At 46.9% G+C, this 16,316-nt stretch overlaps 1 protein-coding gene and 1 long non-coding RNA gene across 2 annotated transcripts in view; both read right to left on the minus strand.

Annotated features, from left to right (window-relative positions):
• LOC135914556 (uncharacterized) overlaps positions 1 to 16,316 on the minus strand; it is a 275,492-nt gene that overhangs the window by 215,498 nt on the left and 43,678 nt on the right. The window lies entirely within an intron of this gene.
• Positions 2,105 to 16,316, minus strand: part of LOC135914562 (prolow-density lipoprotein receptor-related protein 1-like) — a 33,425-nt gene continuing 19,213 nt past the window's right edge. The window contains exon 2 of the mRNA XM_065447466.2: positions 2,105 to 9,001. Coding sequence (XP_065303538.1) covers positions 4,538 to 9,001 — 4,464 coding nt within the window. The 3' untranslated portion in view covers positions 2,105 to 4,537. The remainder of the gene's footprint in view (positions 9,002 to 16,316) is intronic.

Consider the following 16,316-nt stretch of genomic DNA (forward strand, 5'->3'; position numbering starts at 1 on the left):
GAGGTCGTCGCAGTCGGGCCTGCCGTCGCACCGTCGCCAGCTCGGGATGCGCTGGCCGTTTTGGCACCGGAACTCCGTCACCGAACACCCGCGGATTCGTACGCAGCCGCTTTCGTCGGAGCCGTCGTCGCAGTCGTTTCTTCCGTCGCAGAGACGCGCCGCCCGAATGCACTTGCCGTTGCTTGCGCACTGGAACCCATTCGCCAAGCAAGGGTCCCATTTTTGAGCAGGCTGAATGCTGTAAGTCAGTGCTGTGGTGAGACCGCCGAGGAAGACCAGCATAGACAGCAGGGTTGTAGGAATTGCAGACATGACGGCACTGGTCTCTCTGACAGCTGGTGCTCGAGGGAGAACTTCGCAGAATGTTACACCCTGGCCTGAACCACTAATGCTGAAGATGTCGGCGAGCGGTGGGGCCGTGTTTTGCAAACCTCTGGTTTGCGGAACGGTTGTGACGGATCTCGAACTCGGGCGCGTGCTTTTATCGCTTGAGCTCTGAGACTCGCATTGCAGTCTTCGTGCCCTATTGTGCTGGCCTTCTCGCAACGCGTTCCGTGACGCCTGCTAAGGCGAGGGGACTTCAGTCGCTTTTGAGGCCGTCGGTGTTGCCTCATTGGCCTAGATGAAAGGAACTGACGGGTTCACGCATATTGAACGAGAGCCAAGCAACATGGAAGTCGTGAGGAGTTACGAGCTTGCTCATTGCGGAACACAGATATGGGCAGAGAATGTGCGATGTTTGTAAAAAAACACATATCTTGAAGAGGATTGAGAGTCTGAGAAATCTCTCTGTCGTCACGACCGTTGACCTTACGCTCGAGAATTATCTCTTTGTAAGCGTTCGCGAGGGTGAGTAACATAACACTTCCCTCTACGCAAGAAGTGTAAGCATTCTCTGTAGTGTCTCGGCCGAGGCCATAAAGTTGATTGCAGTCTAAGAGAGCAAGTCAACTTCCGCTTTCGAAAAACCTTGCCCTAGTGAGTATCAGGTAGCTCTTGAGAAGAGTGCACGTTCACTCAGTGTTGCAAGGGGTGTGCAATCTTTTGCTGATTCTCCACGCCATAGTGCAGAGAGAGAGAGAGAGAGAGAAAGAGAGAGAGCCAAGATAATTTAATTATTACCGAAAAGCCTAATGAATTCTCCTTGACGCATCTTTTGGTCTGCTGCTCTTCACAGGGGAAAGAGAAAAGATGGCAAAAACAGCCAAAAAAAAAGTAAAGATAAAAGTTGACAATGACGCCATAAGATGGCATGCAAAGATGCAATAACCACGTAACACATCATTTTGCTTCGGCTCGAGTCCAGTCTGGAGGTTCTGCAGAGCGTAGGTAATGGTTAAAGTTCTTTCCATATATATATATATATATATATATATATATATATATATATATATATATATATATATATATATATATATATATATATATATATGGAAAGAACTTCAACCATTACCCACGCTCTGCATATATGTATATGTGTGTGTGTGTGTGTGTGTCTATATAGTACATATAGGTTTCTGAAAGAGCATTTGTACGCAACCTAAAAGAAACACATATGAGTAAAACGCGCAATCTCTTCTCTGCCTGGCCTTGAGAGGCTATACAGCGAGTTTCCTCTCGCAGAGAGGCCCCCTCGAGAGTTTTCTCTCGTGTCAAACCTGCGTCTGTGAGGTATGAACCTGTGTTTCAATACAGTAGCACAGGTGGAAACCAATAGTGGAATTCTCTATTACAGTAACGTCGCGAGGTTCTTTCAAGTCCGTTCTGCTCCCCAGTGCTGAGATGTCCAGTCTCGAATCTAGCTACACGGTTCTTTACTGCGGCATGCGATCTGTACTTGTGCCTGATGCAGGAGGGTGCAGGGGCAGAATAAATCTCCTTGCCTGCTCAGTCTTCAGTTAAGAAAGAAAATTACCGTATAAGGGCTGCGCTCTGCTTTGCTGCGAATGAAGTGTTGGAAGCCACCATTTCTTTCAATGGGCACGATCAGAAACAAGTTTTTGTATCACGTAATTCACAAAAAAGGCAAGTTTACTCACCAGTTCGTCATACTCTATTTATTATATTTTTTATTTAGGAATACTGTAGCTCTCACATGAGGGCCATTACAGGAGAGGAATTGCTAAAATAAAAAATATAAATTTCAGCACTGACAATAAATACAACGTTATACAGCGCATTGTCAAACACAAATTACAGGGAGGATGAACAACTATACACAGAATAACAGTAAGCATGATCAATTCTTAATTATCCCGTTGCCTGTAATACAATTCTAGTTAAGTATAAAATTTGTTAGCATCTTGTGCTGTTACAGTGCAGTCCGGAAGGCCATTCCATATATTAATACACGAAGGAAAGAACGAGTATTGAAAACCATCAAGGCGTGTCTTATAAGGTTGTACACTAGCACTGTGGTTTAAACGCGCACTGTGTTTTAGAGGGGGGCGAATGTATGTTCCTTTGTTTATTCTTATTTGATTTCTGGTTATCTGGGAAAACAATTTCATTCGTTGTTTTTCCCATCGTGTCATGAAATGACGAATCATATCATTCAGCGCATTTAAACTGCCTACACGTGGCACAGGGGCTGCAACTAACAATCGTTTTAACCTGCTAGTTGCTAGAAACGAATGTGAGCAGTGGTTAATAGAACTTACTGGGGTTCTCATTTGGTACACAATACCCGATGAGGTTAAATTTGCACGTAATTTAACTACGCCTGTGACGAAATTGCCGTTTCAAAATGAACACTCTCGTTCAAGGTAGCGTCCATATCTAGCTGATTTGCTGACAATATCCTAGTTTTCAATGTCGTTTTGTTTACATTGTGCATTTGTTGTGCGCATTTTGTGTTTACAAGCCGCTGAACGCTGTGTGTATGCGAGTACGTGTCATAATTGGACCCAATACTTACGGCCATGGGTCGAAACAAGCCTTGTGTACCTTGTGTGACATTTTCGTTCCGTGTCAATAAAAATAATCAATCAATGAACCAATCAAACAGCCTGAAATTTATATGAACAACGTGGTGGTCATGCGGGGATGTACCCACAGCGCGTTATGATTCGAGGGCCACTGCTTTGAATGTGAGGGTACCTCATTTTTTTCAGAGATGCTCTGCTCCGAAAACTTTTGCACTTGGGTGTACCCACGTACTGCAAGGAATCTGCCGATAGAAGAAGGCTGGACACATTTGCTGAAAGCGTAGAGGGCTTTTGTCATCGTCGTGTATGCACACGTATTGTCATTTTTTGTTTCTGCGTGTTGAAGAAGCAAGCAACGTTTAGGGTTCATCGGCACTCCAACTAGAAAGCACACTTTGCTTTATACAAAGCTTAGCATGTCAGTTGTCTTGTTAGGTTGCTGTAAATGCTGTATAGAAAGGGGACCATTGAAGTAGGTGATTTATTAGCCGTAGTAAAGCTTTACATTGCAATTTACCATAACAAACATGGAACGAAAGCTTTAAAAAACGTTTGACGCACAAGAATAAAAAGCGCTTAAAATTTCTCTTCCAGTTTTTAATAGCGCCAACAATGGCTTTCCATCAAGACGGGTCAAGTCCGACTGTCTGCAACGTATCTAACAAATTATGCTGCCTGCGATCTTAATTTTATTAATCGCGGAAGCATGAAATGCAAATAAAACGGAGTGTTTTCAAGAATACCTTCGTGACACCTCACTGGGCTTATCAGAGGTTTGACATTTGCTGGCTTGAGCTTTGTTCTGGTAAGGACAAAATTCCTATATATGTGTTTGAAACATAAAGTGAGGAAAGTTGTAGAATTTCAACTGCAGTCCACCAGAACCGTTTGCACCTTTCCGCCATGAACTCAGCAGACTGGAGGAAGTTTACGTTACTGAAAACTTACAAATTTTCAATTTGCGGCTGAGGAATAACCAAATTGAATTTGAAAATTCTTAACGCGCGTCAAAAGGAACATTACATATGCCTTAAGCAGCGCGCTCCGAAGCTGTGGCACAGATGTATAATCTTAGAGCTATGCAACGTGCCATATTTAAAAAAAATATTATAGCCGAACAAAGGATCTGGCGCTCCAAGTCCACAAGAAATATGTAATTAGGGGCGCCAAAAGTATTTTGACGTAACCTGTGCCGTTATTTTTTTTCTTTTAGTCAAACACTTCCTGTACAGTTTTACGATTCCTGCAGGACTCGCCGAACCAGAAACAATCATAGAGGTACCCTACAATCTAACGACTGCGTCCTGCTGTTGAGGCTCGTACATTGAGAGTTAGCAGCGGGAGTGCTTCGCGTTTCTGGGCAACTGAAAACTTAAATCTAGCTGAGAGTACAGAGAACGGCCGATCACCCAGTTGGCAGTCGAGACTTGACGCGAGGAACCAGACAACACTTAATCTTCGGGTTGCCAGAGTCACACAGACGGTAAGCACAACTCCGTTAGCGCATTCGTTGAAGACAATGTGCATTCGTGGCACAAACAACGACGCACACACACACACATGCACACGCAAGAACACATCAAGCTTGTAGCCATGCAACATCCGTCACCTCACACTAAATTGGACATCTCTGAAGGGCAGTCATGCTCGTCGGACTCATCGGGGCAGTCGGGCCGGCGGTCACAACGCAAGTTCAGCGGGATGCACGCCGAACCCGAGGAGCACGAAAATTCGTGGACCGAGCAATTCTGGGAACGTCCCTCGTCGGTGCTGGCACAGCCTTTCTCATCGCTTCCATCGAAGCAGTCATCCTCACCGTCGCACCTCCAGGGCTTTGGTACGCACCTGCCGTTGTCGCACCGCAAGTGGCTCCCTCTACAATGGAAGGCCAACCTGGCGCAGTTCAGCCTCTCGTCGCTACCGTCGTCGCAGTCCACATGTCCGTCGCACCTTTGCGCTTCGTCGACGCAGATAACGCGGTCGTCGTGCGAGACGCAGTACAGCTGGTTCGGAGTGCATACTGACATGAACACGTTGCACAATTTTGCGCCCTCGTCCGATCCGTCCGGGCAGTCGGGCTGGCCGTCGCAGGTCCACCGCTGGGGAACGCAACGCCCTGTCGGGCAACGAAACTCTCCAGCTTCGCAGATTCGGTTCTCGCAGCCGACTTCGTCGGAGCCGTCGGGGCACTGTGTGCGACCGTCGCACAGCAACGTCCTAGGTAAGCACGTCGCCGAGCCCTCCTGCGTGCGTCTGCAAGCGAATTGGTCCGTCGGGCACGGTGCCTTACTTAGGCAGCCCACAAAATTTTCGTCTGAACCGTCTACGCAGTCGCGTGTACCGTCACAGCGCAATGCTACAGGTATGCACTGTGCTCTGTCGGTGCAGGTAAACTCTTTCTCTGAGCACGTTTGAGGTCGGGTGCAGTTCTTCTCGTCCACGGCGTCGTCGCAGTCAATATCGCCGTTGCACCTCCGCTCGGTGGGAACACACACAAACTGACCGAGAGACTTGCAAAGAAATTTGTTAGGTGGGCAGACGAAACCTTCGTTGCACGTGGCAACATGCTCGTCCGAACCATCAGAACAGTCGGGGTCACCGTCACACCTCCATGTCGCCGGAATGCAATGTCCATTGTCCTTGCAAGCAAATTCCGTTTCCGAACAAGTGTGTGCAGACGTACAGTTCTCTTCGTCGGAGTGGTCCGAGCAGTCGGGGTCACCATCGCATCGCCACTTTAACAGTATGCAATGACCGTTGCCCTGACAGGCAAACTCTGTTTCCGAACAAGAGCGTGCAGACTTACAGTCCTCTTCGTCCGAGCCATCGAAGCAGTCGCGTTCACCGTCGCACCTCCAATTGGTCCATATACATCGACCATTGTCCTTGCACGCGAACTGCTTTGGTAAGCAAGTGTGTGGAGACGTACAGTTCTCTTCATCCGAGCGGTCCGAGCAGTCGGGGTCATCGTCACACCGCCATGTCGCCGATATGCAATGACCGTTGTCCTTGCAGGCAAATTCTGTTTCCGAACAATTGTGTGCAGACGTACAGTTTTCTTCGTCCGAGTGGTCTGAGCAGTCGGTGTCACCGTCACACCGCCATGTTGCCAATATGCAATGATCGTTGTCCTTGCAGGCAAATTCTGTTTCCGAACAATTGTGTGCAGACGTACAGTTTTCTTCGTCCGAGTGGTCTGAGCAGTCGGGGTCACCGTCACACCGCCATGTCGCCGATATGCAATGACCGTTGTCCTTGCAGGCAAATTCTGTTTCCGAACAAGTGTGTGCAGACGTACAGTTTTCTTCGTCCGAGTGGTCTGAGCAATCGGTGTCACCGTCACACCGCCATGTTGCCAATATGCAATGATCGTTGTCCTTGCAGGCAAATTCTGTTTCCGAACAATTGTGTGCAGATGTACAGTTTTCTTCGTCCGAGTGGTCTGAGCAGTCGGGGTCACCGTCACACCGCCATGTCGCCGATATGCAATGACCGTTGTCCTTGCAGGCAAATTCTGTTTCCGAACAAGTGTGTGCAGACGTACAGTTTTCTTCGTCCGAGTGGTCTGAGCAGTCGGGGTCACCGTCACACCGCCATGTCGCCGATATGCAATGATCGTTGTCCTTGCAGGCAAATTCTGTTTCCGAACAATTGTGTGCAGACGTACAGTTTTCTTCGTCCGAGTGGTCTGAGCAGTCGGTGTCACCGTCACACCGCCATGTTGCCAATATGCAATGATCGTTGTCCTTGCAGGCAAATTCTGTTTCCGAACAATTGTGTGCAGACGTACAGTTTTCTTCGTCCGAGTGGTCTGAGCAGTCGGGGTCACCGTCACACCGCCACATTAACAGTATGCAATGACCGTTGCCCTGACAGGCAAACTCTGTTTCCGAACAAGAGCGTGCAGACTTACAGTCCTCTTCGTCCGAGCCATCGAAGCAGTCGCGTTCACCGTCGCACCTCCAATTGGTCCATATACATCGACCATTGTCCTTGCACGCGAACTGCTTTGGTAAGCAAGTGTGTGGAGACGTACAGTTCTCTTCATCCGAGCGGTCCGAGCAGTCGGGGTCACCATCACACCGCCATGTCGCCGATATGCAATGACCGTTGTCCTTGCAGGCAAATTCTGTTTCCGAACAATTGTGTGCAGACGTACAGTTCTCTTCGTCCGAGTGGTCCGAGCAGTCGGGGTCACCATCACACCGCCATGTCGCCGATATGCAATGAACGTTGTCCTTGCAGGGAAATTCTGTTTTCGAACAAGTGTTTGGAGACGTACAGTTCTCTTCGTCCGAGTTGTCCAAACAGTCGGGGTCACCGTCGCACTGCCACCTTGCCAATATGCAATCACCGTTGTCCCTACATGCAAATTCTATTTCTGAACAGGCGCGTGCAGACGTACAATTTTCCTCGTCTGAGCGGTCTGAGCAGTCGGTGTCACCGTCACACCGCCACGTTGCCAATATGCAATGACCGTTGTCCTTGCAGGCAAATTCTGTTTCCGAACAAGTGTGTGCAGACGTACAGTTCTCTTCGTCTGAGTGGTCTGAGCAGTCGGTGTCACCATCACATGTCCACGTCGCCGGAATGCAATGACCATTGTCCTTGCAGGCAAACTGTGTTTCCGAACAAGTGCGTGCAGACGTACAGTTCTCTTCATCCGAGTGGTCCAAGCAGTCGGAGTCACCGTCACACCGCCACGTTGCCAAGATGCAATGACCGTTGTCCTTGCAGGCAAATTCTGTTTCCGAACAAGTGCGTGCAGAGGTACAGTTCTCTTCGTCCGAGTGGTCCGAGCAGTCGGGGTCACCGTCACACCGCCACGTTGCCAATATGCAATGACCTTTGTCCTTGCAGGCAAATTCTGTTTCCGAACAATTGCCTGGAGACGAACAGTTATCTTCGTCTGAGCGGTCTGAGCAGTCGGTGTCACCATCACATCTCCACGTCGCCGGAATGCAATGACCATTGTCCTTGCAGGCAAACTGTGTTTCCGAACAAGTGCGTGCAGACGTACAGTTCTCTTCGTCCGAGTGGTCCAAGCAGCCGGGGTCACCGTCACACCGCCACCTTGCCAATATGCAATCACCGTTGTTCCTACACGCAAATTCTATTTCCGAACAGGCGCGTGCAGACGTACAATTTTCTTCGTCTGAGCGGTCTGAGCAGTCGCGTTCACCGTCGCATCGCCACGTTGCTAATATGCAATGACCGTTGTCCTTACAGGCAAATTCTTTTTCTGAACAATTGCGTGCAGATGTACAGTTCTCTTCGTCCGAGCGGTCCGAGCAGTCGGTGTCTCCGTCGCACCGCCACGTTGCCAATATGCACTGACCTTTGTCCTTGCAGGCAAATTCTGTTTCCGAACAAGCGCGTGCAGACGTACAGTTTTCTTCGTCCGAGCCGTCTTCACAGTCCCGCTTACCGTCGCAACGCTTGAGCACAGGTATGCACTCTCCGCTATCCCTGCAAGCGAAGCCAGCCTGTTTGCAGTTCTCCGCCGAGGTGCAGTTGGCCTCGTCGGATCCGTCTTCGCAGTCGCGTTCACCGTCGCAACGAAAGGTGACCGGGATGCAGTGACCGGCTTGTCCGCACTTGAATTGATCTTCGAGACACGTCCTGTTGGCGTGGCAGTCCTGCTCGTCCGATCCGTCTCTGCAGTCCCACGTTCCGTCGCACTGCCACCATCCCGGGATGCAGTTCCCTCCGGCGACGCACTTGAACTGCTTGTCCGAGCACGAGGAGCTTGTGTCCACCAATTTGGTCACCGAGAGAGGCGCTACGGTTTCCAGTGCTGCGACGAAGATGAACGCCGAAGCCAACACTGACCGCCGCAATGTAGGCTTGCCGCCCGGTGGGGTGGCCATGCTGGCCCCTTTGCGTTCACAGGAAGATATTGACCGGAGCAATACTATGTTGCTGTGCTGAAGCGTCCCTTGCGCTAGTCGACCTGTCACACGGGGCTTCGCAGCCGCTTTAGGAGGGAGAGCTCGTCGATTGACGCCGCTGGCCTCAACCAACTTTCTCGCGTCAGAGAGCGCGGTGTTTACTTTGATAACTTGCAGCCGCGGCTGTTGGAAGGAAGATTGGCGTAGCAGTTGCAGCACTTTTTCCTTCGTCTGTTTTTTTCCCCGCGGAGAATAATTCAGACAGCCACGGCCAAGGACACGAGATGTGATCAGACTTGCAGCGCGGCAGGAAATTGTACGGTCCTGGCAGAAAATGATACGGAGCTATCAGCGCGGCGGATGTTGCCGCCCCCAGCATGCCTCCGCACTGTTGACGCTTATTTTAGGCAAAGGGAAATCGTTGACTGGCTCGCGTGTGTTTGCGCGTGTGGCTATAATGAGGTATTGTTGCTCGGGGCATCTGCAAAAGTGAGAGCAAGGAGGCACACTCTTGCTATACAATTTTCATGCTTGAATTGTTGCGAAGCCGGTTTTACAAAATGGATGAGCTGAAATACTGTGGAGATAAATGCGGTGAGAATGCGAGGAATGTTCTATGCAGTCGCGCAACGAAATTTGGAAACCATGCAATAGGGTTGCTCGAATATTCGAAATCTCGAATCCGAATTGAAGAGTCCCTGTGATTTCAGTAGTATTGGATTGGCGAATGCATTGTTCCAATAACTGTCGCTGTCGACTATATAAGAGATGAAAAAAGCTTAAGCGTCTGGGGAGAAACAATACAATGGACCCGATGTGTTACAATGATCCTGCTTCATGATAGTTGTGGTTGTTGCTCAGGGGCACCGTGCTACCTCTGTGAATGCCCGAATATTCACTCTATCAATCAGGCGATAGAGAAATGTACGGAATATAACCAACCCTTGTATATAGCTTTCATTGATTACGAGAAAGCGTTGGATTCACTCGAAACCTCAGCAGTCATGAAGACATAATGGAATCGGGGTGTAGACGAGCCGTATGTAAATATACTGAAAGATATCTATAGCGGCTCCACAGCCACCGTAGCCCCCATAAAGAAAGCAACAAAATCCCAATAACGAATGGCGTCAAGCAGGGAAATACGATCTCTCCAATGCTATTCACAGCGTGTTTACAGGAGGTATTCAGAGACCTGGATTGGGAAGAATTGGGAGAATACCTTAGTAACTTGAGATTCGCTGATGATATTGCCTTGCTTAGTAACTCAGGGAACCAATTGCAATGCATGCTCACTGAGCTGGAGAGGCAAAGCAGAGGGTGGGTCAAAAATAATCTGCAGAAAACTAAAGCAATGTTTAACAGTCTCGGAAGAGAACAGCAGTTTACGATAGGTAGCGAGGGACTGGAAGTGGTAAGGGAATACACCTACTTAGGGCAGTTAGTGACCGCGGATCCGGATCATGAGACTGAAATAATCAGAAGAATAAGAATGGGCTGGGGTGCGTTTGGCAGGCATTCTCAGGTCATGACCAACTGGTTGCCATTATCCCTCAAGAGAAAAGTGGATAACAGCTGTGTCTTACCAGTACTCACGTACGGGGCAGAAACGTGGAGGCTTATACGAAAAGGGTTCTACCTAAATTGAGGACGACGCAACGAGCTATGGAAAGAAGAATGACGGGTGTAACTTTAAGGGATAAGAAAAGAGCAGATTGGGCGAGGGAACAAACGCAAGTTAATGGCATCTTAGTTGAAATCAAGAAACAGAAATGGGCATGGGCAGGACATGTAATGAGGAGGGAAGATAACGGATGGTCATTTAGGGTTACGGACTGGATTCCAAGGGGAGGGAAGCGTAGCAGGGGGCGGCAGAAAGTTAGGTGGGCGGATGAGATTAAGAAGTTAGCAGGGACAACATAGCCACAATTAGTACATGACCGGGGTAGTTGGAGAAGTATGGGAGAGGCCTTTGCCCTGCAGTGGGCGTGACCAGGCTTATAATGATGATGATGTAACTTGCGTTGTTCCAGAGGGCTTAACTGGAAGTCTTCTGGGAAGCCTGTTTGTAAGCATGGGTAAAGCGGACGCGGCAAGCTGTTCGTAAAGCATAACTCTCTAAACTGCCGGCATTACAAAAACCGGTGCAACAATTGGTTGGTAATTCCTGTGCTTCTATGCGGTTCTTTCTGCTTCTGGGTGGCGATGTCGAGTTCAATCCGGGGCCCTCAGTTGAAGAACTCGCCGCTTAACTGAAGCTTATTGCGGGTGAAATAAAAAATGGCCGAGGAGAGACAAATCAAAAACTCAATGCGCTTGATAAAAAGCTAGGGAAAATTGTTAGCCTTGAGACTAAAGTGACTGGCTGTGTCAACAAAGTAGCTGAACTTGAATGTAGTACGGAAATTATGGCCAAAATCTAGACGCCCTCCAAAATAGAAGCTGTCGTTCTAATCTGATCGTATATGGTGTCAAGGAACGAGAAAACGAGTCGACTCATGTACTCGAAACAACTGTAGTTAAGTAAATTTTCGAGGATGTGCTTGGCGTAACGATATCGGGAGTCGAACGCATTCACTGTCTTGGTAGGCCAAGGCAGGGCGATGAGCAAAAATCCACGCCTGTCATATTGAAGCTTGTTGACTACCAAGATAAAACCAACATTATGAAAAACTGCTCAAAATTGAAAGGCTCCACAATTTGCGTCGGTGAGGATTTTCCCCAGCCTATCCGAGAAATTAGAAGGAAGCTGTGCGCTCAGACGAAAGAAAATCTTGATCGGCAGGAAGAAGTACGCCTTGTGTATGATAAGGTTAAAGTAGATGGAAGGCTCTTTTCTTGGGACGAATACAGCAATAAAATGACAGCAGTAACAAAAAACGCCAAGCAAAAGGCAATGAAAAAAGATGTACCGAGGGAACAACGTATCACGAGAAGCCGAAGACAGCAACAATAATCAACATAAATGCTCGCAGCCTCATTAATAAAGTAGATCAGCTAGAAGCAATACTCCTGGCACATGCAGCTGATATCGTCAGTATCACAGAAATGTGGCTGCATTTCAGTATTTCTGATCAGGATGTTGTACACCCAGGATATGCGATAGTGCGCAAAGACAGGGAATCACGTGGTGGGGGTGTCGCGTTTTTTTTTTAAGGAAGGGATCCACCTTTCTACTATGCCCGACGTAAAAGATACTGAAGTTCTGTGGTGCAACGTGCATCTTAAAGATACGATCGCTAAAGTGGGCGTGTTCTACAGGCCCCCGAATGCTGAAAGTGTGTGCCTTGAATCTTTGCTTGACTATATGCAATCGCACGTGCACGGGGGCTCGATTGTACTTGCTGGCGATTTTAACCTTCCCGAGATTGAGTGGTGTTCCCTTGTCCCTGAAAGAAAAGCTGAAAGTATCCTACTGGACATTATGCTTGGCTTTAATCCTGACCAGCTTGTTTCCGCCGCAACTCGTGTACAGCGAACGTCATCCTTAATCTTGCACCTTGTCTTTGTCAGTAACAGACTTCCTATAAATGAGACGCGAGTAGACATACTTGATGTACTATCCGACCACAAAAGGGTCTTATGCTCATTGCCACTCACTAGCCCACCTACATCACGTGGCCAATTAAAGCAAATACCCGCCTTTAACAGAGCCAATGATGACGCTATAATGACGTACCTTGCACACGAGTACCTTGAACTTCATGATTTTTGTACCGATGAACGTTATAGTATCGATGCGGTTTGGCTAAAATTCAAGTTTCATGTCATGCATTGTATGCGTAATTTCGTCCCAACTGCGTGAAAATCAACTCGCAAACCCAATCAGTGGATCACGCGTGAAATAATTCACACTAAACGTAAAATCAAGAGGTTAGGAAAAACCAGCAAGCGGCGAAATGTTTCAGGCTACCGTTCTCAAGTAAATTCTCTTACTGGATTACTTAAGGAACAAGTGCGTAACGCTAAACAGAAATTCTGTGGCTCTGCATTGCACGAGTTTATTAAGAACGCGCCTCACAAATTCTGGCAGTATATGAATGCAAAGCTGAGTAATCCAGCTTCACCAGATGCGGTAGATCAGGCTAGAGCTCATGATTTAACGACTATTTTTGTTCGGTTTTCACAACTGATAATGGTACTGCGAAAATAAATCCTTCCTTGTACAATCGGGATAATCGATTACTAGGCATGCCTACTTTATCGGAGGCAGGTATCCTTTCACTCCTATTAGGCATCAATGAAAAGAAAAAGTAGCGGTCCAGACGCAATTCCCAACAGCTTTTTGAAACGGTACGCGGAGCCAGTCAGCAAATGTCATCTCATATACTCCATATCTTTGAAAGACTGTTGCCTTCCTGCTGAATGGAAAATTGCTAAAATTACTCCCGTATTCAAATCAGGTAATACAGCGTCTCCTTCTAATTACCGGCCTATTTCTATCACTTGCACTTGCAGCAAAATTCTAGAACACATTGTATTAAAATTTTTAATAAGTTTTATTGAGTCGAACAATATCCTCCACATGAATCAGCATGGCTTTAGATCTGGATTATCCCCTGTTACACAGCGTGTCGAAACGCTGCATGACCTGGCCCTCGGCATTAACGAGCGCATTCAAACTGACGTCATTTTTCTCGATTTCTCGAAGGCTTTTGGCCGCGTTTCACACACGAAAGTACTCCTTAATCTAATTGCATATTAGGTGATGGCCCAGTTTACCAATGGATTACTAATTACTTAACAGGCCACTACCAATTTGTACAGTACGGCTCTCACTCCTCCGACCTCGCTCCAGTGTTATCAGGTGTTCTCCAGGGATCTGTATTAGGTCCAGTTTTGTTCTTAATATTTATAAATGACATAACTAACTATGCTGACGTGAAACTCAGGCTCTTTGCTGATGATTGCATGCTCTATAATGAAGTACGACACCGCGATGACCAGGTGAAATTAAATAATGCCTTAAATAAAATAGCTGAGTGGTGTGTAGATTGGTAAATAACAATAAACATTGATAAAACCGTATTCATGTCCGTTACAAATAAATCATCTAAGCTTGAATTTCCATACCATTTTAACGATGTGCCACTGCGAAGTGTAAACCAGTATGAATACCCAGGTCTCATAATATCATCTAATCTCAGCTGGACAGAGCACGTGCGTCAAGTGTCAAATAAAGCGTTAAACTGTTCTTCATTAAACGGGCCTTGTCATATTCTACACATGAAACAAAGCTTCTTGCATACGTCACTTTTGTCCGCCCAGTCTTATACCCGTGTCACACGGGCAACTCGGATTTCCTTCAAACTTCCTTCCCTTAAAGGATCGCAAGGGAGTTTCACCTCAAAGGAGTTAGCTCCGTGTCACATGGCCTATAAGCGAGCTTTTGAAAGCTGCCGCTGGGGGCCCATTATCGCCATAAATGATAGACTGCGCGAACACAAAAATAAAGTCGACAAACTTGTATCAGATGGCTTTCTCTCCCTTCATTGTAAGCAACATAAGTGCTCCCCTCTCTTCGAATCAACAACCATTACCGGTAGAAACAAGTGCGAACTCACTAGACTTATAATATAAGCCGAGCAGATTGATGCCCTAGGGGATACATGTATCAGCAAACCATCATTGGCTCTCTCTGAAAAAGAACTGAAATTTTTGCGCAAGGCCTAACATATCACAAAATGTATCGCTCTGATTGTTAATCTGTTCACGTGGCTGTGACTCATGTTCCGTGAGTGTATAAGTACGACCTGGTTTTCGGCAATAAACAGTGTTGGAAGTTAGCGCTGTGTGTGTCCCTTTGTGTCTTCTCTTGTCCCGTCTTTGAATCGCGCTACCATACTCCCCTTGAAGGCCCATTAGGCGCTGTTCACCTCGTACGCAGTCATGAAAGAAACGCGTTATATATTGCTAAAAAGTTTTGGTTACTTGTCTTTTCCAACAAAATACAATTATTTATGCATAGCATTTTAAAAATGTCATTCATTTTAAAGACAAAAAAAAAACGAGCATGTACTCAATCAACATAGCATGTACCTCATACACAGCGATTTTGTCCGCTCTGCTAGCCACCATGTGCCTACTCGAGTCGAATGAAGCTGCTCAACTCAAATATCTTTGTCAGTGCTCAAATACTATATTATATGCAATAAAAACAGTTATAATTGCTGGTAAAAGTGAAATTAATAAAAAAGGGTGATTTCTCGACTCGAAATTCAAGCACGCTGGGAACAAGAGTACTCCCTTCAGTCTGCAAGGGAGATCTTCCATCTCCTTTCGCTAGGAGCTTCCTTAAACTTCCTTTGCCAAAGGACCGCCGTGTGACACGGCCCGCCTCTTCCTCGAGATAAAGACGTCCTTGGTTGAAGGGAATTAAAAGGACTTTAGCCGCGTCCGTGTGACAGGGGTATTAGAATACGTCAATACTGTGTGGTTCCCTCACACCGCGAACGATATCGCCATTTTGGAAAGGGTGCAGCGGAAAACAGTGCGTTTTATCTTTAACAGATACGGACGCCTTGACTCGCCTACTGCTCTGTTACAGCGTGCTGGTCTAGCTACTCTTGAAAGTCGCGCAAAGCCTTTTCGGCTCAAACTTATATACCAGCTATTGCATAGATCATTCCGTATAAACCCTGACTCATACTTGGAAATTTCGTGATACTAGACCGACCACAAGACGGCATGCGTGGGAACTTGTAGAATATCAGTTTATTAATAACGCGTTTCGCTATTTCTTCTCACGTTCAATTCGTGAATTGAATACACTGAATGTAGCCGCAAAACAGCAGCCAACAATAGCAAAATTTATGGATTTATTTGAGCATGCTGTATCAGCCTAAAAGTTGTCAATATAAGTGACTAAATTGCTTTCGCTTCGCAATCCATCCCGATTCAGTTTGTGATGAGAAAGCGCTTGCCTACACCTTTTGTTCTGTGCATTTTGTATTCGAATGATGCTTTATAGTCTGCATTTCTTTTTCTCTAGTTTTCCTCCTGGTTGATGTACATTGGCTTCGTTTTGTGTATTACTATGTATGCATGTACCACCGCTATTCTTGAATAGCCTCCAATCATTATGTGCTCGTTTTCTATAGAATGTTTTAGTAGTGTTCATTGATGTGACTTGTTGCTCACCCCTGTAAAAATCCCCATGGGGGATTGACAGTATTCTATAAATAAATAAAAAAGAAGTAACAACCAGAGCGCTCTGCAAGAAAACAGTGGTTTCACGTTTAAGCGCACGCCGCAATTCACGCTTTTTACAGTGGAGCTGATACACGCTAGGTTCTAGCGGTTTTTGTGCGTAGGCAAAAAAGATGGCGGCCACCCCAGAGCTCACGACCGACCCATCCCGGTGAGAAAAACGGCCATAAAAGCCTGTCGCCGGGTACGCACCAACTGTGTTTAATCGCGAGAAGTGTCAAAACGTATTGTGATGAACAATATCCTAACAAAACCAAGTTAAATCGGAATAGACTCTGTTTAATATTAA

This window comes from Dermacentor albipictus, chromosome 6 (assembly GCF_038994185.2).
Source record: "Dermacentor albipictus isolate Rhodes 1998 colony chromosome 6, USDA_Dalb.pri_finalv2, whole genome shotgun sequence".
Classification (NCBI taxonomy): Eukaryota; Metazoa; Arthropoda; class Arachnida; order Ixodida; family Ixodidae; genus Dermacentor; species Dermacentor albipictus.